The following is a 25,456-nucleotide window of genomic DNA, read 5'->3' as shown; positions in this document are numbered from 1 at the left end:
GTGAGTGTGTGTGTGTGCTCGAGTATCTATGTGAGTGTCGATTTCGCGGCCAGGATAAGAACCAAGTCAAGTCAAGAGTCCCTCTTCTTCACCCCCGATGTGTGTTTGTCAAAAAGTTGAAAAATGTGAATGTTGAAAATTTATTTCAATCATAAAAAGTAGAAAAACGCGCGAGTGGGGTTGAAAAGCGAACAAAGTATGAAATACCACAGCATGCTTTTAGGCTTAAAAATGCCTTTTAAGAGGGCTTTTCCAAAAATCCGACACAAATGAAAAAACACGCGAAACCTTTTCATTGATAGTCATTCAAACGAAAACAAATAAACTCAATTCAAATGCAAATGTTTCTATACTTAAAAATGGCTGCCCATTCACCAATCCCAACTACACACAATAAGAACGTTCGATTGCATTCCCTTGGGCTTAAACAAAATCCTTCGCTTAGGCACTGCTGCCGATCGAGTCTTCCCCAGATTAATCGAATCGCCATGGCAAATCCCACTAACAGTGCCCGGTATCCAGTATCCCTTGCAATTTGTAAAGCGTCCTGGCCATGTGGTCAAATCATAGGGAGGAAGGCCTTCGGCTGTTCCAGGGAAAAAATCAATGTGCCACACACGCAAACACACACACCCAAGAACGCACCGCAGCCTGTCCCCGTTGCAGGATCCCCTACCGTGCATTATGTGGCATGTGCCCCTGTGTGTCAGATTGTATACAAATAAACACGGGAAGGGGGGGCGGAGTTGGGGCAGAGGGGGCGTGGTGGCCTGGGCTGTTGCCCTGCAGGCTGCAGTCGGTTTACGTTTAATGCCCATATATATATTGTTGCCTACTTTCGGGCGCAGTGGCCAATGGCCTCCAGTTTCGTGGCTCTGGGCCCACGTTCGCTGGCCACTTTTTTAAAGCCCTTTAAATGTGAGCAAACTTTTCCACGTGTGGAAAACGTCGGCCAGGAAAAGAGGGGACGTTAGTTAAACGTATGCCATGGAAAACTGGCTGAAGAGAAGGAGTGAGAGGAGCCCGGCGTTATATGGTTTGTGTATTGAAAATTGGATTTTCAATTGGTTTGCAAAACGGAAATTAATTCGGGGGCGCAACGGAGCCGAAGCCCCGTAACCGGCAGGCGAAAATGAAGCAATGACGTCCACGGCGATGATGATGATGATGATGATGGGAGCGGAATGACCACTGCCACTGTTTGTGTGCAAAAATAATGTGAAAGTCTCTTGCCTCTTTTTTTTCTGACCATTTCGCTTCGCGAGTGCCGCTCTCTCACCGTTTTTATTATTATTTTCTTTTTCGCTCGGCACTCCGCACTCACTCCATCGTGCAGTTTAATTAAATTAAGTGAATTTCGAGGCTGATAAGCGAGCGGCAAATGAAATGAGCGAGTAAAATGGGATGGAACGGAGCAGCTTTCCAGCTGGCGAGGAGGTTAAATGAGCAAATGAAACGAAAACACGGCAATGAGATAGAGCCACTACCGAAATCAGAAATTGCCATTTGGCCAACTCAAGTATGGTTCTCGACAAGAGCAAAAAAAAAAAAAAGAGCAAAAGGCGAAACACGACAGTTACAGCAGCGTTTAGTTGAATTCCATTAACTGAGTGCACTTTTGTCCGTAAGGTAATCCACTTTGCTCGAGTACAGTTGTGCTCGGCCATATTCTAGGGCACATTTTTCAATTAACACAAATCCCTCGAATGCAGTTATTCCCCGGATAATGGTTCACCGGGTCCTAAGTTGCTGGTTTAAAATTAAAGCAACCGAGAGTCAGATTGTCGCAATGGGCCAGTAGTTTCGCAGGGCGAAGGGGAATCGAGTGGGGAATCTGTTGCAAATCCCAAAAGTATGCAACTGCAGTGGCGGTGTGTGCCCCCATTGAGCGAATGAATGAGTGAGGAAACGAACGCATGATTGAAAAAAAACATGGCCACAAAAAGTCGAGGCCCGTTCATTGTTTTCCCTACTCACACACACGCACGCACACTCACACACACACACGGAGAGATACAGGAAAAATGGAAACTCACATTCGCATGGCTATTTGCCGTTGCATACTTTTAGGAGGAGTTCAGTGACTGCAGATACAGCCGGCTGTGTTTCCTTTTGTCTCAGGCAAATCGCTTAACATGCGCCGCTGGTCGTCCGCCGTACACCGTACACCTTGCAACCTCCCACTTTCCACCACCCACTTTCCACCTCCCACCTTCCATCCAAACCAACACTCCTCTGCTTTTGGCCATTGTTTTGTCCCGGGCCTGCAAACACTTTTGCCCGGCCATGAGGCTCCTATGGCCAGCAAATATTGACCATTTGCCTTTTGCCAATTTGTTTGCATTTCAGGAAAATATTTTCATTTTCAATGCTCCTCGCTTCAGACTGCCGGTTAGCCATATTGAAAATTAAACTGCAAACTAGTTGCAGTCTGTGTGTGTGTGTGTGTGTGTGTGTCTGTGTGGGCATGTGGCACATGGAAAATTGCCTTGATTTCCCTGGCCATGCCTACGGTGAATTGTCATTTTTAATTTATTTTGTTGCCGGCATTTATACAATAAATATCTCACTGTGTCCACAGCGTTCGCTCTCTCTTACCAATTCTCTCTTCCTCTTCCTCTTCTTCTGGCCATTTTGAGGCTTGGTTGTTGTTTGCAATTGCTTTTTGATTATCTCTATTTGCTGTTTGTGTTATTGAGCTACGTTTCTGTCCCTGTGTGTATCTGTGTGTGTGTGTGTGTGTTTTTCTGTGTGTGTGTGTGTATGGCCAAGTGAAAACAAATTGAGTTCTCCGTTAAGCGTCGAAAATAGTTTTCAACTATCTCCTGAACCTCCCTTTTCTGGCCAACTTTTTCATGTGTGTTGGATCCAAAGTGCTAAAGCTTGTAGTGCCGTTAGTTTGCATTAAATTTTTTGGCAACTGCCTCCCCACCTCCCCCTTTCCCCCTCTCTCTCACTCGTTTAAGAACGGCCAAAAGCAAAGAGTGTCAGGAATTATGCTTGCCAGCGTTGTTGTTTTCCCCTTACTCTATATTTTTATTCGGCAACATTTTCTGCTTATGTTTTATGTAAAGCCTTAAATGGAGTTTGCAGTGCACAAACTGGGCGGGAAAATCGGGTGGAAAAGTTCGGGGGACATGCAATTTGTGTGTTCCAAAGTGGCTTATCATAAGTTCCACTCACTCGCCGAAAAAGTTTCAGCTAGTAACGCCCTCAACAATTTATGACAATGGAGAAAAACCAATTTTTAGCACTCCTTATTGCTTTAAAAAAGCTAAATAGCTTATGTGATAGGTTAAGCGATAAATTGGTTTAATCATAATCTTTAGATACATGAATTTTTTAGAATATTTACCTAAAATATGTTTAAAATGAATCCTAAACCAAATTCAACTTTAAAGGCGGCATACCCATTCATTTTCCCCCCAGATCAAACAAAGCCGGGCGAACATATTTCATTCGCATTATTCCAACTCTTTGTCTATTTTCGCAAAAGCCCTAGACGCGGATCGCATTTTTTCTTCTTTTAATGCATAGCAAAGTCGAACCACTAAACAGTTTTAAATTTGCATAAAAATCCGTTTTATTAACATTCAAAGGCGATTCCTATCGCCGCTAAATTGAAGAAAAGTAGCTAGAGTTCGTTGGGAGAAAAGCGGAAAAGGGGAAAAGCGGAAAGGAAAGGAGTTCCAAGCAAACAGAGACCCTGAGGAAAAATGCCATGTAAATGCTCTCAGGGCAAGAAAAAAAAAAAGTGTAAGAAAAATTCCTTTGCACTCAACAAAGAAGAAATAAATAACTTTCGAGTCAGATTAGCCAACTTGTCACGAAATGCAAAATGACATTTAATACCCAACGACTTGGTCGAGGACGAGAACGAAGACGAAGACGAGGACATGGACTTGAGTGCTCCCAGTGCCCAGTTCCCTGCTCCTAGCTTCCAGTTGATGGGCAGCAGCTGCGTCTTAACTTGGCCAAGAAGGGGCCTCCTCCCTAGACGCATGTCGACCAAATGGCAATGCGATACGCGACGATATACATGACTGGACCTGACTTGCACTTGGCATGAAAACATGAGAAATTCCTTAGCCAATGGCCAACAGCCCCCCCAATTTCCCCCCGCTTTCCACAATGGCATGCCAGAACGCTAGACGACAGCGACATTGTTTCGAATGGCCTGGCAAAAGAAGAAAAATGGCTCTGGAATGCCATCACTGCCATCATTCCACCCGAAAAAAGAAGGATAAAGAAAAATAAAAAAATAAAGACTGCGAGAGGAAGGCGAAAAAGTAATCATTGCAATTTAAAGCGGATAATCTGCATCAGACCGAAGCTGTGAAACAAGAAGCGTTGCGAAAAAAGGCGAATGCTCTAAAAAGGGTTCCAGTTTCAGTTGCACAGCGCGAACGTTGGCAATGCAAATATGCTGCCCCCGTTTTTCCCCATTTCCCCGCTTTTCCCCGTCCCGCCCCCCTCTGCGTGCGTGAGTGGACACCATTTGCAATTTTCGCACTCGCTTTTCCACTCTCTCTCGTGGTTTTTTTTCCGCACGCCCAAGGAGCAGTCATGCAGATTACAATCGAAATGACATGAAAATGTTTAGTGTGGCGTGTGGCAAAGAAAAAGGAACAAAAAAAGGAATCGCGGGGCAATGTCAAGCGGCAGCAGCAAGAAAGTGTTGCATATCTAGGGGCGGCAGCCACAAGAAAGAAATTGCCCCGAGAAAATGGGAGGTGGAAAGTGGAAAGTGGCAAGTGGCAAGCGCTTGGCACTCGAAGATAATGTCCGTCCCGCTGGCGAGGATCTCTCCAGGACTGCAAGAATAATGTCTTATTTGATTGTGGCCAGCAAATGCAATTTAAATTTGCTGCCAAAGCCCTTGAAAGATGCTGAATGGCTGGAATGGGAAAAACGAATGCCAAATCGATTTACAGATTCATCAATAAGGTAACACTACGCTTAGGCACACCAATAACTCAGTTAGCAATTACCTAACATGATTCGATGGCCATCAGGAGGCAATTAACCCAGTTGCAAGGGCAACAAGTGAGTGGCATGAAAAATTGCATTAGCATTTCATTAAAGCGAATTAGAGCAACAAAATAGAGGGACATAGTCAGACAGTCAGTCAGATACGAGTGCAGCCAGTCAAAACGGTGGCTGTTGTTAAATAAACTCAATCGAAGCATTAAATTACTGCCAATGGCGCCAATAAGCACAAACAAATATGCCAAAGTGGCTGCCACTCGTGTATTTGTTTGCATTTTGTGTCCCGGCAGTTGCTGATTGAAAGTTTTGCACAGAAGGATGGAGAAAAATATTTGCTTGTCGTCAATAAATATTTTGTGCTGTGTTTATAGATCAAAATTGCGAGCCAACAATGCAAAGTATTTTGTTGGCTCGCCAAATATTTGTCCATCAGGGCGGGGGGAGGAGTATCCAAAAGCAATCGACAATTAATTAGCCTAATTTATGGCTTTGCATCGATAGTTTGTAGTTTATTAAAAAGTTTCTTCTCGTCCCAGTTTGGCCCACATTTGTCAATATGCTAACAAATATTTGCGAGAATCATAACAAAGCAAATAAAAATAAACAGAAATGTTGTTCGGCAACAATTATTTGTGAGTTAGCGCCAGTTGTTGGGCGCCATAAATCTTGTACAGCTTTCAGGGCGTCATAAATTGTAAATGCCATCAACAGCGGCACCAGGAAAAAAGGGGAATAACGGCAAAAGGGGGAATAACGGGAAAAAGGGGGAAGAACACAAAAGGATACCGAAAACTAGTTGGCATGTCTCTGCTACAGTTGCCCTCTCTGTCTCCCGCTGTTTGCTGTCCTCCTCTTCTGGCCAGGGCAAACAATCAATTTATGCACACACAATTTTCCCCTTTTACATATAAATTTGTACATTTTTCTCCGCTTTTTCACTCATTTTTACTCAGCGTTGAGTCGCCGCTCGCCTTGCTGTATGCAAATATTTGTTAACTTCATTTGCTCTGAATTAAATATAATTTACATGCATATTTGTTTGCCAGTCGGCCTGCCCTCGTTTTCCACATGCCATGTTGCATGCATCGCGGGGCATTAGCCCATTGCCACTCCGATCCCCTGGCCATTATAATTATTGTTGACATTTTGGCTTAAAAAGAGAGTGAGCCGCGTTAATCCGCCGCCACAATTACACGTGCTAATGAAGTGAAATTTTTACTTTTTCGCAATTAAAAACGAATTTCGATCTCGCATATAGCCCGAAAATATGCTGGTAGAAATGCGGTGCCATGTTTCATAGGCATTCCGGAATCCCGATTTGCCTTGAAGGGAAATTGCAACGGCTTTTGCATGCAGTTAATTGGTTTTGGCTTTTTTGGTTGGGCGAAATGTGTTGACAGCACGAACACAAAGTTATTCAGAGCTCTGAGTCATGCCAAGGATACAAGAAATTACATAGAACTAGCTTTATACCAGGCAGTGTAATTTGTTTTAAATGGCGCCCAATTATAACAACTTCAATGGGGAAAGATTGTATTACCCGAATTCACGATATTATACCCTTGCAGAGGGTATTATAATTTTGGTCAGAAGTTTGTAACGCAGTGAAGGAGACGTTTCCGACCCCATAAAGTATATATATTCTTGATCAGGATCAATAGGGGAGTCGATATAGCCATGTCCGTCCGTCTGTCCGTCTGTCCGTCTGTCCGTCTGTCCGTCTGTCCGTCTGTTTCAATACCGTTTGTGAGCTCAGTTTAAAAGCTAGCGATCTGAAACTTTCACACGCGTCCTAAAACATGTGTACGCAGATCAAGTTTGAAAATCGCGCCGATCGGACGTCTATATCCTATAGCTCCCATAGGAACAATCGGATATATCTAGCAAAAATTGATGATATTTCGCGCAGTGTAAAAGCTATTGACATGAATTTTTCCAAATCGTATTTTTTTATGCATACCTTGATCAGGGTAAAAGCGCGTGGCAATCGGACGTCTATATCCTATAGCTCCCATAGGAAAAATAGGGTAAAATCGGTCCAAATTTTATGTTTTTCAGAATATTTCGCGCTGTGTAAAAGCTATTGCTATAAATTTTTTCAAATCGTATTTTTTTATACATTCCTTCATCAAGGTGAAAGCGCGTGCTGATCGGACGTCTATATCCTATAGCTCCCATAGGAACAATCGGATATAACTTTCAAGAATGGAAGATATTTTGTGCAGTGTAAAAGCTATTAACATAAATCTTTCCAAATCTTATTTTTTTATGCATACCTTGATCAGGGTAAAAGCGCTTGGCGATCGGACGTCTATAACCTATAGCTCCCATAGGAACAATAGGGGGAAATCTGTTAAAATTTAATGATTTTTAGGATATTTCCCGCAGTATTTAAGCTATTGACATGAATCTTTCCAAATCGTATTTTTGTATGCATACCTTGATTATGATAAAAGCACGTGACGATCGGACGTCTATATCCTACAGCTCCCATAGGAACAACAGGGTGAAATCGGTCCAAATTTGATGATTTTCTGAATTTTTCGCGTAGTGTGTAAGCTACTGACATAAATTTTTCCAAGTCTTATTTATTTACGCATATCTTGATTAGGGTAAAAGCGCTTGCCGATCGGACGTCTATTTCTTATAGCTTCCGTAGGAAAAATAGTTAAAGGCTGCGAAAGTATCCCTTTTTTCTATTTTTATATAACATTTTTGCAGTATAAAAGCAATTGACATTAAACGATGAAAATCTAGTTTATTTATATATACCTTATTCCTTTAGCTACTTTTTCAGTTTTAGCAATTTCGGCAAAGTCTGCAAGGGTATTAAAACTTCGGCTTGCCGAAGTTAGCTTCCGTCCTCGTTTTCATTACACATTACGTCAGTACTGTATTTAGATTGTTAAATTTTGATACTTAACGTTCAGGTAAAGATTTTTGTTAAGGACCAAAGCCAGAACATCCTTTATGTTTGTTCAATAAACTGAAATTAAACTGTATTTGCTCATGCAAAACGAACCCGAAACGACCTGGGCATTAAGGTTAAGCATAACAATTTGTGTTAATCAACCAGCAGCCAGGAATAGAAAACATTAACATAAATTTGTTTCGAGAAATTTATTTAGTGCGACACAAGCACTTCCTGGCCAACACGCTCACCAAATTGCCACTGCCAGCAATCGAAACTGAATTATGGCCAGCTGCCCCAAAGACTTAACCCCTGCTGTCAATTTTCTCTACATGTATTGGAAAAATTTGGTAAACAATTTCTTTGAATTTTCCTTGCAGGGCCGCTGTAATCGTGATAAACCGCCGTGCAAATATTTTCATCCACCACAGCATCTGAAGGATCAGTTATTGATAAATGGACGCAATCATTTGGCCCTCAAGAATGCACTGATGCAACAGATGGGCATCGCGCCCGGCCAGCCGGTCATATCGGGCCAAGTGCCAACCGTGGTAAGTGCCGCTCTAATACTTTAATTGAATTTACCCCAATCCCCACGCCCCACTTCCGCTGCCAGTTCGAAAATATGAATATTTATAAGCGAACTTCTCCTCTGCCACGACCATGAATATCCGAAATACCAACCGGAGTAAATTCAAAGTGCGCGAAAATGAGCCAAAGAGTGAGAGCAAGGGGAATGTTTTATTCATGCAAGGGGAAGGGCTTTTCCGCTTTATAACAAATCGAAAATTAATTCTCAAATAATTTGCGACATGGTTTTTGTGGATTTGCAGCTAAACGACAGCCATCATTAGAGGGAAATGAAAACGGGCGTCCCTGTTGATTGTTGAAAAATGCATGAATTTTCATTAGAGTCGGCGTGGTGGGGCCAAAAAGGTTTACGAGTGCGTGCCAAGCATAATTTGTGCCCAACGGAAGGGTCACTTCATGGGCAGTGTGAAGCCTTCAATGGGGTGTCGAACCATTAGATTACGATGGGGATAGGCCATAAATAAAACAGATTTAAAAGAGGATTTAAATTGAGCAGATAGGGTTGCTTTTCTGAGGACTCACGAATAATATTTGAGGTACTATGAACCAAATGTTTGCATTTACTAAATTACAGACTAATATTTTCTGTTTATTAGTTTAATATTTAAATAGACTTTCGCGAATTTAAATTTAAAGAACATAAAGAATAGGAACCAAAGTTTGCCCATATAACCACATGGCGAATGAGTAATACAACCAACATGGCGAATGTGTAATACAACCAACATGGCGAATGAGTAATATTTTTTTTAATTTTCCATCTTTTATTTTTTTTCTTTGGTTAATCTTTATATCTTAAAATCGGTTAAAGTGACTTGTTAAAAGATAAATAATAATGTAAATAGCGATTAAGACAAAGGGAAACCATTTAGGTATTCGTTAATATCCCATTAGGAATTTATGACATTTAAAACAAATAAATTTTCAGTATTTTAAAAGGTTTAAATTATTTTACTTTCAATTTACAAACTCGTAATAAAATCATTTATTATTTATATACTAAAGCTTAGCTATACAACCAACATGGCGGATGAGTAATATTATATATTTTTTTTAAGTTTTTTAAAGTCTTTTTGTTGGATTATTTGTCTTAAAATCGGTTTACAACAACTAAGACAAAGGTCGACCATTTAGGTATTAGTCAATATCCCATTGGGAAATTATGACAGCATTATCCGCTACGCGTAAACATTTCAAACCCATCCAATGGGGCGAGGTGCCCCCATAATTACGTCCTGATGGACGACAACTGTTTGCCTGATGGATTGCAATGATAAATGACCCTCTGATTGACCACCCCCCTCTACCCATCTCCCTACCTCTTGCAGGCCACAAATCCCTATCTGACTGGCATTCCGGCCAACTCGTACAGTCCGTACTACACAACGGGTCACCTGGTGCCCACCTTGCTGGGTCCCGATCCCACGGCCGTGGCATCCCAGCTGGGACCGGTGGTGCCCCAGGCGGTGCAGGTGGCACAGCAGAAAATACCACGATCCGACAGATTAGAGGTGAGTTTCGGGCCGAGGCCGCAGTGAATATATATATATGTATATCCCGATATATGTTTATGTATCCATGGAAGTCAATTTACTGCGATTTAATTTACGCTTACGTTGTGTTTATTAATTTAATTTGTTTGTTCGCCGACGGCGAGACTTACACCCAACGAAAATTGTTTACTTTCTTGTGTTTCTTTTCGTGGCATGTCTTATGTATTTATATTTCTAATTAGAATTAATATTAAACTACGTATACAAGTATTGCGAACTAAAAACGAAAACATTGTACAGAGTTTTGAGTTCTATTGAGTTTGCCAAAAGATCAAGCTGAAATTGCGACCAAAATCAACTGTATAATTCGCCAATAACCAGAAATTGATTCGAAAACGTTTTGACACACATTCGTATTTGTCTAACACCGCCAAATTGAAACCAAATATAAAAACACCCAATCTTGATGTTCTCTTCTTTTAATTTCTTCAGCTCTTTTTTATCAACATAATGTAAACGAATTAGTAAGGATCGATTAAAGAGTCGATCGCACAATACTGCAGCTTGGCCTAGCAGCTGCTTTTCAAAAGCTTTTTTAGGAAGCTATCGAGCCCTGTAAATAGCCCAAGAAAACTATCAAAAATTGCAGAATTCTTTGCACTGATATTTCTGATTTCATTTTGATTTCCCCTTTTCGTAAAGTTATTTTGATTTTCGAATTGAGCGAAAGGGAAGCTCCTGTTTCATCCCATTCTCCTCTTAGAGTTTTAGATAATTCCTTTAGCTCTCAAAAAATATATCATCGTAGATACAGAGTATAGAACTAGCAGATTTTTCGTATTCCCCTGGGGGACCTTTAGTACCATAGATTTGGTAGTTGTTAAGCCTTTGATTTCAAGTTATTTTCCTTAAAAAAATCTCGTTCCTCATTTTGAATCAGCAGACACCGAAATACTCTCTACAAACAGTCCAACCCGAGCTCCCAGTAACGTCTTTGTGGTTTTGTTTACTCCTGATTTCGAATAACCCTTGCATTCTCGATGTTCCTTTTCGTTATGTTTGTGCTACCGTGTTACTCTTGTGTTTTCTCGTACTCAAAAGTGCACCAACCTAAAAAATGCAAATTGAAAACTAATCGGCATGAAGCAAAAATAAAAACAACACCCAAAAATAATACAAAGCAAAACCAATTCCAAGAGGCAAGTACAACAGCAAAAAAAAATCCTTTAAACATAATGAAACAAAAACCTAACATGAAATGCATCTGTATCGGCTCTAACCACTAAAAAAAAATCTTGCCTACCATTTGACTTGGAACGAATCGAAAATATATGTATATGTATATTTTTGCGCAAATACTTAACTTTTCTTTTGATGACAACTAAAACGTAAACCAAAATAATAAATAAAGTAAAAACGAAACAAAAGAAATGAACTTGTTTACTGAATATCCTTCCATTATTTCCAAAAAACACACTCCACACACACACATACACCTTCTCCGCCTATAAACACACACACACCAAACCGAAAACACACCACTGAACCACTCTGAACCACAACTGCTGCCACTTTTGCTATCCGCTGCCAACGCCAATCAACTGATACCGATACCGATACCAACAATCGATCAACAATCGCTGCAACTACAAAAATCGATCGACATGTCGATAAATACAAAACCACCTGATAACCCCCAATTAAAAAACCAACCCACCGATGATCATCGAAATGCGGGCGTCGTGTTGTGTGTGTGTTTGCGATCGATGGCGATGATTGCGATTGCGATTGCGATGATCCAAATGCGCAATCCGATAACCAATTGCGATAACCAAATGCGATAACCAAAACCCGAACTCAGGTGTGCCGCGAATTCCTGCGCGGCGCCTGCAAACGGGCGGAATCGGAGTGCCGGTTTGCCCATCCGCAGGAGAGCGTGGCCAGGCACGACGACGGCTCGATAACGGTTTGCATGGACGCCGTGAAGGGCAGGTGCGCACGCGACCCCTGCCGCTACTTCCATCCCCCCCTGCACCTACAGGCACAATTAAAAGCGGCCCAAACACGCGCCACCGCTGTCGCTGCTGCAGCTGCGGTATGGCTATATACTATATATTTTTCTATACTTTTCGAACCTTCTCTTTGCGTTTGCGTTCATTCAAATTTTGCCCTTTTTTTGGTTTCATTACTTTCCGTTTACTTGTGTTTTTGTGCTGCCTAAATACTTATGGTTTCCATTATTTTTATTTTCCTGCGAAAGTGATTTTTTTGTTCAACATGTTTGCCTAAAGCGACAGTTTTACGAAATGATATCCAATAAATTTATAACTTAAATTTTGGAAATTAGTATTTTTAGAATACAATGAAAATCTAGGAGTCATTTCGTGAAATAGTCGCTCAACTAGCGTTTTCTGTTTATGTTCTCCAAATAACCTCAACAGAGAAATACAACACAGAATTTTACTCCTGCACTAACACGCCACACAAATATATAAATATATATATCCTTGTATATATCTAGCCAAAGATGGCCTTAGGCCATCCTGCTTAGTTCGAAATAGTTGATTGAATGTGCCTTAAATTCATGCCAAATTTACCGTCGATTTCATTGGCAAATCTCTTACCATAGACATATATGGATTTAAAGCAAATTTAATTAGAAGTTAATGCCGCATGCAAACAATTTAATTAACTTTATGCAAACACACACGCCCTCACACACAAAATCTCTTTACAAATAACTGTTATTCCCCCTAAGAGCTGCAAAAAAAAAGTGTGTAATCGTACAAATTTGTAAAACACAAATTATGCTATTTATTTATGCTGCATATTCAATGACATAGCCGCTGGCTATGCAATAAATGCTTAAGCGAACTCAGCTCGTCCCCCGAAAATATAGAAAAATTCAAATCAATGAACCGAAAAATACTGCCCGATTATAACGTGACACATTATGCACTTCAGAAGTTTAGAAACATTCAATGGAATGTGTGATACTCATTGGTCATCATAAAATAAGAAAATAACTAGAAATTGCGACACATAAAAAGTAGCGTAGTTTCAAAATATTGAACAGTTAAGATTTATTTATTTAATTCAATCAATTAATCAGAAAAATCCTGTTTGTTATTAATAGTTCCAACATGAGTTAAGTAGTAAACTGTTCAATATTCGATATTTGACATAGTATATTTCCCAGTCGATTTAAATTTTAATCCGTACCATATAAAATATTATTCTGCGGGATGCAATTTGAAATGAAGTCAGTGGATTGGCATCAAATGAAATTTTATGGCTAATTGAAAATTCATTTGGCTGAACTTAATTATGTTTGTCCAAGGCAAATGAAATGTTCAACAATCATTTGGTGGGACATCATTCAAACAGGGTGTTCGACGTCATTTAGATGTTAATTTTGTTTGTAGATCAATAAATAATTATATTTTTTAAGTATGCCTCCCAGACAAAAACAAACAAACCGTGTGGGTAGATGGAAGAGCATAATCCTGCGGGGGGAACGAAAACGAGGGTTTTTGGGGGAGAAAATATCCGGCAACACGGAAAATATGTTGAAGCTCACATAAAACACGCCATAAATGTTGATTTTCGTTGGGCCAAAATTAACATTTATTACAACGCGTTAAAACTTTGAGCACGCAGCAGGTCGAGCAGGGAAAGCGGAAAAGCGAGGCAGCCGGGCCAACACAACACTCACACTCACACATGGGAGCACGTACGTGGTCGTATCCGTGTTTCCCGGCTGCGTGTCCTATGCGCCGTACTTAATTCGCGACTTAATTGCTTTCTGCTGGAAATTTATTTGACGCAACAAACAACAACGATGTCCTTGTTGGCCTGACTGAAAAGGGGGGTGAAAATGACACACATAATTGCAGCATAATATCGCATAAAGTGAAAAATTGTTGCAGCATTTTAGGCGTAATTCAATCGAGGCTCTCCTCGTTCAGCGGAAGGGCAGGACAAACGTGATTATTGTATGAAAATGTCCTTTGAAACGATCCCGAAGGCACACATGCTGACATTCTCCCCCTCTTTCCCTCCCTGAGCCGATAATTGTATTTATGGGTGCTCGTTTAATGTGATTACAGCCCTGGTAAAAATGGGAATTAAACGCTTACCTTATTGCACCTGTCTACCAATATTTATTTTTTTTTCGTATATATTTATCCCGCAAAACGTTAATGCCCGGCTATATCTCCTTACAACTTTAAAACGGGTATTTTTTCCATAAATGTCTAGCATAAGAACAATCATTATAGCATTTAAAATTGTTAATTGGAGCTATACGATAAAAACAAAATATACCAAACCGATGCAGCGCCGCTGTTTCATTTCATAATTATTTCCATTACTTTAATATATATTGTTGTTAAATACCTTTATGTAGACTTGTTTCAAGTTAATATATCCCCTAGCTCTATACTCTCATGTCCTCTGTACATAACTTATATCAGTTTGGAATCCCTATGTTTATGAAATACTCTCCTTAAATGTGTTCTTCAAACCCCCCATAAAGTTAGCTGATTAACCATACCTAATATCGAGTTTTATGCGTATTATCTTTACATATATATATAACCAAAAACCCCAATCGACAGACGCTACAAAAGCACACCACAAAAACAGACCAAACACACAACTTTGCCTTTGCATATTTGATTTCCCTCTATTATTTCCCTGTGTTATTGTTGCTGTCGTTGATAAGCGTTTAAGTTTTGTTTATTATGATTGCTGTTTGGCATTCTGGGTCACCGAAACGACGTTCCCCATATGTCAGCAGACGAAGAGGAGAAAAAAAGCCCCACATCGATGGGGGATCTCCCCATGACGTCGATGGCGATGTCGATGTCGATGTCGATGGCAAATATGCCACCTGCCGCAACCAACGACCCCACAGAACTATAATCCCGGCATGTAAGCGTGACAAGAGCATCTCGGCCAAGAAAAAAGGCCGGAGGAAAAGTGAAACTGAAGGGGGCGAAGGAACGACAGGGGTCCGCTCTCTTTTTTCCCACCGAACTGACCAAAAATGTAAATGTCAACCTGAACAGGACACGGATACGTATACGTAACGTGTACGTATACGTATACGTTATACGGGCAGGGACATGGGCGACATGGATTAGTACGGGCCGGATAACGTTTGAACCGGAAAATTAACTAAAAGCAGAGATTTCCATGCCAATGAATTGTCCGGCGGAGTCTGCCTGCTGGTTTTTTATGGACTCCTCGACCCCGATACAAAAACGCGCCCAGTTATGGGAACATATATATGTATATGTACATATATATACGTACGAACACCCCACGATGTTGTCGCGCCCAAGCGAATTAATCCATTTGTAGCATTCATTGCCAGTGACACTAGCAGTCCAGAAAAAGCGGGGAAACAACGAAAGAGTCCCGGGTCAACTGTGCCCATCTCTTTTGCACCTCCGACAGGCTGTCTGTTTCGCTGCCTCCATTTAAATGCAAATTTTTGCACTCTTTCATGAGACCCGTGCCCCGAAAATGTATGCTAAGTTTTTTGCCAGTGTGCCTGTGTTATTTTGGTTTATTTTTATTTTGTGGTTCTTGGTTATTAGGCACACATGGGTCCACTTTTGTGGTAAAGGGGCGAGAATCGGGCAAGAGCTGAACCCAATTGCGGTGTTAAACGCATTAGCATTGAGCTCTGCAAGAGTATTTATGGGTACGGAAATTGGGGACGCAACTTTGCTGAGGATTTAAAACTGTATACGATATGGATTAAAGACCAAATTGGGTCACGACGGCCAAACTATAGTTAACAATGTATTCCAAAATCCAAAACACTACCCTCAATATCAAACTAAATACCCCTAAACCGAAACAGAGTTGTTTATTTGTTTAGTTTCCCTTGAGTTGCCTGAGTTATTCATCTTCTTATGAATGAGCAGCAGCATCGATGCATCGGTAGGTATATCAATATTTAACTTATTATTCCCGGAAGAAAACCACAAATGCGAATGTGTTTAGTCAAAGTTGGCGAATCAATTGGTGAACCGAGTGATTTTGTTGGCAAGCCAATCAATTTGCCGTCCCCTAAGTTAGATCGTAAGTCGAAAGGATAAGTTTTAGAACGTAAGAAAACAAGGCTTTTACACTTTGCTGGCTTTCGCAAGCTTTTTTTGAAACAATTCTCTAACCAAACAAGGCTTTTACTCACACGAAACTAACTTGATTTACGCTTCTTTCCAAATAAAAACCAATGAATATTAATCGAAATTATTAACATTTAGTTGGTATGTGTAACGTTTATTTAAGGCTCTTTCAATATCAAATGGAAATCGTGTTTATTTGGATTACCGTTGATTTCTACTTGATTTATTCATATTTACTCTCTATACGAATATAATCTATATATACGTAAAATATGATTTTTTCTATTTATTTACTTATCGATATCAAAACACTTCCGTACTCTTCTACTATTATGTATTTTTCATCTGTTCGCCTGTGCCAACACACACACCCACACACACTCTGTAACTGCTTCTACGATGGATGGTACGAACACAATCAAAAACCCACCCACACATTTGCACAAAACACGAATACAAAAACCAACAAAACATCAAAAAATGAACTCAAACAAATATGTTTATTCCCTGTGCATAATTTGGTGGAAAAAAATTTGAAATAAAAATATAAAACTGGACACACTAATTAATAATTCATGAAAATCGAAAACAAAAAAAATATTAAACAAAAAAATTAATTACAAATGCCTACACCACCGCTGCTTGAATAATTCGAATTGGAATCTGTCAACTATTTAATGGACACATCATTTAAATGCCTGTATATTTTAATGATTTTGCATATTTGCCTGTCTGAATTTTCGTTTGATTTCAAATTTCCGAAAAAAATTTCAAAAAATGTTTGACGCATACGAAAACGCACAACTACACAACCACCACACACACATGCGAACACACAGACCTCACCTCTTACGGGACACCATCACCAGCAACAACAACAGCAACTATTGCAACAGCACCTGAACAACATGAACAACAACAACCACAGCACCGCTGGCGCAGCAGCCACCTCGACAACAGCAACAACAACCACAAACAACGCCGCTGCCGCCGCCGCCGCTGCTACCGCCGCCGCTGCCGCCGCTGTCATGGGCCATCACACACTGGAATTGGGCAAGAAGCGGGCGGCGGACACAACCGATATGTTTCCACTGGTATTTTTCTTTTCCTTCACCTTGTGTTTTTCCGTTATCCGTTATTCCGTTATTCGATTTTTCATTTTTTGGTTTTTCAATATTCGATTTTTGAATTTTAATTTTTTTTTTCCAACTAACTAATTGATTTGCCTTGGTTCTGACAATTGTTAACGCTTCTGTTGGTTGTTGAACCTAGTTTCGCCTTTTTCGTTGCATGCTTTTAGGCGGTCGAAAAGATCTTCGATATGAATAGCTATTTTTAAGAAGTAGTTAGTAAACAGCTTTGGTGTACAACAAAGAATTACATTAAAAATATATAAAATACATCTTCGCGCTTAAGAATGTTATAGAAATTTTAACAAGTCAATGAACTAAAGAAAACTTATAATTGGTGATCTGTATGTCACCACCTTAAAAGAAATTAAAAATTGGAAGGCAAATATAGATGTTTTAATCAATAAAATGTCATGTTCAAAGTTACTTCATAAGTAAGAAATAGGTATCCTTTTCACTAAAGATCCACTAAAGAGCCACTAACTTTAAACTGATCGAAACTAACCACTTAGATTTTGAAACCTCCGTATTCAATCCTTCGACCTTTTTGGGCCTCGAAACGAAGTGCTTTCAACTTTCACCTAACCAAATGCTCATCACCTTAGTTCTTCATTCACTCAATCACTCACTTGCCCACCCACTCAGTTAGTCAGTCACATGCACATCAAAGTGCCATCAATTAACGTTTATTATCAGCATGGCCAGGTCTGCTGGGGATGCAACCCCCGGCATTTAATTTACAAAATGAAGTCATTATCCGATATATCAAAAGCGCAAACACTCACCAAGGCACACATTCGCACACAGGCACACTAATCAATACAGACACACACGAACTCAGAAACACACACACACACGTACTTTTTGCAAAGGCAAAAGCCAGTTTAACCAATTACACGTGGCATATGATAAATCACAATCACAACACGAGCACATTTGCCCTGCCAAGTGTTAATTAAAATGATTTAACCGATAATTGCCAAGGCTGTATAGCCGTAGCTATACCTTTAGCGGTAACTGTAAGTTTCTTTCTTTCGCTTCTGCCTCTGCCACTGCCGCTGATTGCATTCGCGAGCTTAATTGTTTAAGTGCTTTTCCTGGTTAATTAGCTGAACATGCACCACCTGCAGCCTGCAGACTTTGTTTGTCCCACTCCGCCCCCTTTTCCGTTTACATCACGCCCACACATCACATCGCATCACATCACATTGCCACCTATTAGGACTAAGTATCTGTGTACCCGTTTATGTATATATGTATCTGATTAATGCCATAATGCCACTGTACTGTGCCCAGGATATATCCACTAATTTCATTTGTGTTCTTCTCTCCTCTTCATTTGCTCTTCTTCGATTCCATAATCTCTTGCGTTCGTTTCAAAACTCCACCTCTCTCACTATCTCTCGAAATCGCAATCGAAATCGAATTCGAATTCGAAACAATAATAACTGCGAAATGTGTGTGCTAACCCCGTATCGAACTGATCATCAATCAAACAATGATAACCCAACAATCAACTACAAATCATACACTAACCGCATAATCAACAACAATCGATAAATGCCAAAAAAGATGGATGTTAAAACGGTTGGTTCATTTTACTATGAAAACTTCGTAAGTACTCCAAACTGAATGACAATCGCCACGTACAGTAGTCAGCTATAGAAACCGATCAACAATATATATATACACACTATAAAGTCTACTGCCTGAGTAGCCATAACAAGCGATAAATATATAATATACATCCAGACATGCTACTAACCAGCCGATCTTTCGATGAACGCCGCATGCACTCAAAATCAACCGAATTTGATTAATTAATCGTGGCCATTGGTCTGCTTCTTAAAAATATATATATAATTTTAATAAATACATGGAGACATTTTATGTTGATCGAAAGGACCAACTTAAAGCTTATACGCACATACAATATATAAAAACCAATCGGATAAGAAGTCACAAAAAAAGAAATAAATTAAAAAAATAAATAACACTGAAAGCTTATTCATTTCACTTAGAAGTAAACTGCGAACGCTTTCCCCAATTTTCCACCGAACTGCACGCACTTTTGATTCATTCAGTTGCCAACTGTACTCAGCCTATGTTTAGATTTCGTTGTTCAAGTTCTAATTTAGTTCAGTTTGATGAAATATTTCGTTTCATATTTCGTATGATTTGGTAATTCTCACCCCAAAAAATATATAAAAATAGAAATTGGCGATAAAAAAGCAAGCAAAGCGCAAGAAACAAAATAAGAAACTCAAAATTTACTAATTAAAAAAAACAAGCTCGTTTGTAAGCAATTGTTATAGTGTATATGTTTACCAAATAGATTAAGTTGAAAGCGAAATTCAAATGCGAATAATAATAATAATATCTGTTTTTTATCTCTTTCTTTACTCCTCCACCCGTCTCTTTCTCTTTCGATAGCAATTCTCTGGCATGGTTCCGTTCAAACGTCCAGCTGCCGAAAAGTCTGGCATTCCAGTTTATCAGCCCGGTGCGACCGCCTATCAGCAGCTAATGCAGCCCTATGTGCCAGTCTCATGTGAGTATCCCCAACAACAACAACAACCACAACAACAACAACAACAACTACATCAACAACAACAACAACAAAATGTACTACTACAACAACAACTACAATTAAGTAGCGCCATAACAACAACAACTACAACAGCAACAGCCAGTAATAATATGATTAATATTATTAATAATAAAAGTACCATAAACGCTGTAATTGCTACTACCAATATACCATCATCAGCAGCAATAGCAACAACAACAGCATCATCATCGTCATTATTATTACCATCATCATCGGCATTAGCAACAACAACAACAACAGCAACAACAGCCATTACTAATACTAACGATAGTGATCCTGAAACCGATCACAATCCCGATCATGATAAAGCTAACGATAGCACTGCTGATGGTGACACTGATAATGCGGATCGCAGCGATGCCATTGATCAAGCTAGCAATCAAGACAATAGTGACCAAACGAATCCAAAACTGAATCTTAATCTGAATCTGAATCCGAACCAAAATCCAAGTCCCTCGAACGAATGTAATACAACACGAACAATCTCACCAACAAACCCAGAAACATCTGTAACAACAACAGATACATTAGACACTACTGCCCCTGCAGCAGCAGCAGCATCTGCCACGCCCCCCAATGGCAACACACCGCCCCCTAGTTCCCCCCCAGCCGACAGTCTTCTGCCCCTGCCCAATGGCCTGGGCGACAATAACAACTACTTGTCCTATATCAACAACAATCTGAACAATGGCCAGCTCAAGTCGGCCAATTCCGATGAACTAAATGGGGATATAGAAAGTGGTAACCCAGCAGCAGCATCGGCATCTCGCAACTATGCCAAGCAGAATGGCGAGGCCTATTCGCGGTACACGGTTAATGGTCACAGCACCGGCATCCTGCCCACACCGACTACTTCTGCTCCGGCAGTTTCCTATCAATCCCAGGCTCAAGCTCAAGCTCAAGCCCAAGCCCAAGCTCAAGCTCAAGCTCAGGTTCAGGCCCAAGCTCAAGCCCAAGCTCAGGCTCAAGCTCAAGCTCAGGCCAATTTGCAGCGCATTAACTATGCCATGCCCGCCTTCAGCTATGGCAATCTGTACTCCCCCTATGGAGGAGCCACCTCCACCATGGTGAGCCTGCCCAGCAGCACACCCTCCTATGCCCAGGCTCAGATGCAACAGCATCAGCAGCAGCAGGCGCAACAGCAGCAACAGCAACAACAGGCTCAAGCTCAGGCTCAAGCCCAAGCTCATGCCCAGGCTGCCTATGCCCAGCAGGCCTATGCCGCCTATGCTGCCGCAGCGGGACTGGCCCCCCAATCCTCCGCCGCCGGTGGATACTACACCGCCGATCCCGCTGCTTTGGCCAAGGAAGTGGCCCAGAAGAACTATGCCCTGAAGGTGGCCAGTGCAACGGCTGCCAAGCCCGGAGGCGCCTCCTCGGCGGCAGCTGCCTACACCGGACTGACCCTGAACAAGAGCTATGTGGCGGCTGCCACAGGTCCGCAGGCCGTTCAGGCTGCCCAACCTCAGGCCGTTTCCATGGCAGCTCTACTACAAATGCAGGCCCAAGCCCAAGCTCAGGCTCAAGTCCAGGCTCAGGCCCAGGCTCAGATGCGCCAGTTGGGATCCCTACCCAACTCCGGACTGGCTACCCCAGTTCAAGGCACTCCAGTGCGCTCCGCGCCAGGTGGATCAGTCAATCCGAGTCAGTATCAGTCGGCTGCCCTTCTAAGAGCCCCCTCACCCATGCCATATGCCCAGGCCCAGGGATATTTCTATCCCGGAATGATGCCCACTACAGGGTATGCGATGCCGCAGACTCAGGCTGCTGCTGCACAGCAATACGCAGCAGCTGCTGCGGCGGCCGCAGCAGCCGCTCAGGGAGGAACTCCAGGCAGTGCCATGGTTTTGAACCCCTACAAGAAGATGAAGACCTCCTAAGAACCCATCGCCTAACTAAAAACTAACTTTAAACTCAAACACAACTGTACTTAAGACACCCAGCCATCTAACAGATGAAAAGTCACACTTAACTAGATTCGTAGATTTAAACACATCGAAGACGTAAGATAATGTGCCTCAGTTTTCTTGAAAAGGACAAGTAGAGAGAATACCTTAGTTGTACCATAGGCCTCATAGCGATAGATAAAAAACGAACCATGACACGATCAATAAAATCAGACAGACAGCGAGACAGATCGAAGATCAAAGCCTACTAACACGAATGCCCAAAACTTGCTGATAATTTGCCATTAAGTTATTTGACAAACGAAATACAACCTCACTGTGACTCAAAAGTGTTGCCATTTTTGCACAAGAAGAATCGAAAAAGCATGCTTTCAAAGCACAAGCAAACAGAAGAGAAACAGATGTTAGCTGATAGTAATACTTAAGTTCCTTTTTCGGATAGCACTTAGTCAACTCTAGTTTATAGAAACACAAACGGAGGGCGGGATTAGAGAGGGGAAATAAAAAACACAACAAGGAACTGTGATAGCGAAAAGCTTTGAGGGATCAAACAGATAATGCCATGGGCGGAAGGATAGTCCCCCTAAGCTGCTACCGATGCTGGGTACAGTTGTGATTGCTTGTTGCTAGCTGCGGGTGCTTGATGCCACATCGCCGTCCCTGTCTCGTATAGCTATCTCTCTCGACCCCGCTCACCATCCATTTCCCGCGCTCTCTCTCTCTAACAACCTATCGCTGTCTCTGAATGTTTCCTAACTATAACTAGCTAGATAGCTAGCGTGAATGCTGTTGTAATTGTTTAAAATTGTTGAGCAACGATAAATGCGTAACGAATATTGTCTAGTTTATATAGATTACTTATACGATAAACATATATACCTAGCTGTACGTGCTGTATGCTGCTACCCATATACAATACGATATATACACCCACACTATGTACTCTAACACACGCTCATCCTTCACCAAATTCACCGAAAAAAAAAACAAACAAAAATGGCATAAACATGACCAGGATCGATCTGTAAATCGTATGTCTAGCTTACTAATCAGATATTACAGTACAGTCACCACCCACTATCACGTCTCTCTCTCCGTTTCACAATAACACACCAAAACACCCGTACACCTTTCAGACTGTTAAGCCAGCAAAATTGATTTATGTTAATGTTACTTTATCAAGATTTAAATTTGATGTGTTGACCTGAACTATGTAAATCCTTTTGATTTTTAACAACTATCTTTATCCCACTCGTCATCTGACTCTTAAACCTCTATCGCCCACTCTTTCGATGTATTATAAATGTTTTCCTTTCTGTAAACGAATTGTTAAGCAAAGAATAAAATCATTGACAAACATAACTAAGTTTTTAATGTTAGATCTCGTGTGATTATCCGTTTTTTCTTTACTTTCTTTTCTATGTAATTTTTACGTTGATATTTATGTATTTTATGTACTTATAAACCAGTTTTTAGTGTAGTTATTATATAATTTTTAAAGTGTGTTCCCGATTGAAAAATTTGAGAAGATTCTACAACAAGATAAATTGCCACTGACTTGCGCACCTTAAGTTTTAGACTCCCCGCCTACACCCCGCACCCGCAAAAACTCCTCATCCGAGAACATCCTACATACATTACTATTCGATATATACGATAATCTCTGTAAAATTGTTTTTAATTAAAGTACTTCTAATGTCTTACAACGATTTGATGTTTGCCACTAATTCTTATCCTAATTCTAATCCTAATTCTAGTTTAGTTTCGATAGTTTTTATTAATGTTTTATTTGAAATACCGTGTGTTTATCTAAATATATAGTTTACGAAAAAACAAATATATATATCTTATTGTGTGTTGGTATTTTACTTTATTTGATTTAATTTATTCGGTATTCACTTGATACTCGTTTTCTGTTGTGCCGCTTTACATCTCACCTCTGATTTAAATGTACTCCTTTGATCAAGGACATGTCAGATCCCGATCCACAAAAACACAAGCTTTGCCGAGCGCTTTCGGGCAGAGCAGCACCCTTATTATCATCTATTTCCCTTCCCAGAGCTTGGCGAACTCCTAATTTAATACCATTATTAAATATTATTTTGTTTTTCGCTCATTCCCGCTAAAAATTTCTCACTTCCACACAGAAACACCCACATAATATAAGGACTGCCTGAGTTTTCTCCTTTGACCTGCTTCCCCTAACTATTGCTTCTTCCCAAAGGGAAATCTGATTATTATCCATCCGTTAATCCATCTCATCCTATATATGTTTTAGCTCTTAGAATAATGGCAAGCAAAATGAGTACGCTAATGGTAGAGAACTAGTTGTAAAATCTGAATATACTATTTATCTGAACTATGGCCAGCTAATGCTTGGCTTACTCTATATACTCGATAAGAAAGATGCTTACTAAACATGGCAGCCGAATACAATATATATACGAATAGCAAACTAAACCAGATCTAAATATACCTATATCCATCTTATATCTCAATGTCTTGCATAAAACTATGATAACATTATCTATATGTGTCGTATGGTTAATTTTTTCGTTGACAATGTAGAACTGTTGCCGTTCGCCCATAATTTCAGCAAATGAAAGTATATGCGAAAATGTTTAGAAAACGCTCTCGAACTAAAAAACGCTAAGAACTAAAGCAAAAACAAAGTGAAACCAAACCAAAACACCACTCACCACTGCATGGCGCCAAGATACAACAGACTTGCATTTCAGACCTAAGAGCTCATATTTTATTCCGCTTCTTTTCCAACTTGCAATGCACCAAAAACACAGCAACAAACAGACAAACAACAAAAACAGTATGTTAACATTATCATGCAATAATAATTGTCAGTTGACACTAGGATAACAATGAGTTAGGCTGATTTTCAATATACAAATAAAAAAAAAAAAAAAAAAAAAAACCAACCACTTAGGAAACCACAGTCCATTCCAATATAATCAATGGGTTTTCAAGCCTTCTTCAATAGATAGAAGTACAGTACCGTCCAATAGTAACTATAGTTTAGTGGAATCCACCTAGTTGCCTCCTTTTGATTTGTAGCCGAACCAGAATTCTCACACACATTACACTGAGAGAAAACGAAGTCAATGCAGGCTCTCATTTCGCTTTCAGTCCCATCGACGATAAGTGACCGAAAAGAATGGCAAAACGATTGCATGTCAAATAGGAGAGTTGGTTAAAAAGCAAGAATGTCGAAGTTAAAATTATTCATAACATTTAAATATATATGTCGAAATATATATCTATACACACATCTATACACAAGCAAAGACACTAATGAATATGTTATATCTGTGCTAACATTAGTCGTATTATTATAAAGACAAAACAAATTATATTGAAATTATATTATATACGTTTTATTGTAAAAACCGTAAAACAACTTGTTGGCTTCTTTTACTCGAAACTTGGAAAGTGATCAACTCAAAACTAACATTCTCTCTTTCTCACCCACTACTAATCCATAAACAACAGTTTTCTGTGCGTTGTCTCTTTCTCTCTCTCTATTTGTTGGCTGTTTCTATTAACGATTTATTTTATTTAAATTTCTGTAATGGTATATTTATGATTTTACACCTAAGTTGGTCTACTCATTTTGCTGAATATTTAAGTTATATCAAGCTTTTCGCTATTTTTTCCGTAAGCGCTTCT

The 25,456-nt window shown here is 40.2% G+C and overlaps 1 protein-coding gene across 22 annotated transcripts in view; it reads left to right on the top strand.

Annotated features, from left to right (window-relative positions):
• The window catches only part of LOC108051185 (protein muscleblind), a 160,931-nt gene that overhangs the window by 127,544 nt on the left and 7,931 nt on the right, over window positions 1–25,456 (top strand). For 5 of the 22 annotated variants that reach the window (XR_001769613.2, XM_017133191.2, XM_017133190.2 and 2 more), the window contains exons 4-9: window positions 8,281–8,451; window positions 9,820–10,002; window positions 11,846–12,079; window positions 16,967–17,221; window positions 18,830–18,871; window positions 19,691–19,808. Coding sequence is in view for 21 of the 22 variants with exons in the window: in XM_017133191.2 (XP_016988680.2) it covers window positions 8,281–8,451; window positions 9,820–10,002; window positions 11,846–12,079; window positions 16,967–17,221; window positions 18,830–18,871; window positions 19,691–19,808 (1,003 nt within the window). In the remaining variant the exon portion in view is untranslated. Of the gene's footprint in view, window positions 1–8,280; window positions 8,452–9,819; window positions 10,003–11,845; window positions 12,080–16,966; window positions 17,222–18,829; window positions 18,872–19,690; window positions 24,772–25,456 lie in introns of those variants that run through there. The other 17 variants (XM_017133176.2, XM_017133175.2, XM_017133177.2 and 14 more) reach the window with 9 other exon arrangements.

Source organism: Drosophila rhopaloa, unplaced genomic scaffold, assembly GCF_018152115.1.
Source record: "Drosophila rhopaloa isolate 14029-0021.01 unplaced genomic scaffold, ASM1815211v1 contig_115, whole genome shotgun sequence".
In the NCBI taxonomy this organism is placed as follows: domain Eukaryota; kingdom Metazoa; phylum Arthropoda; class Insecta; order Diptera; family Drosophilidae; genus Drosophila; species Drosophila rhopaloa.
This window is presented reverse-complemented; position numbering and strand designations above follow the sequence as displayed.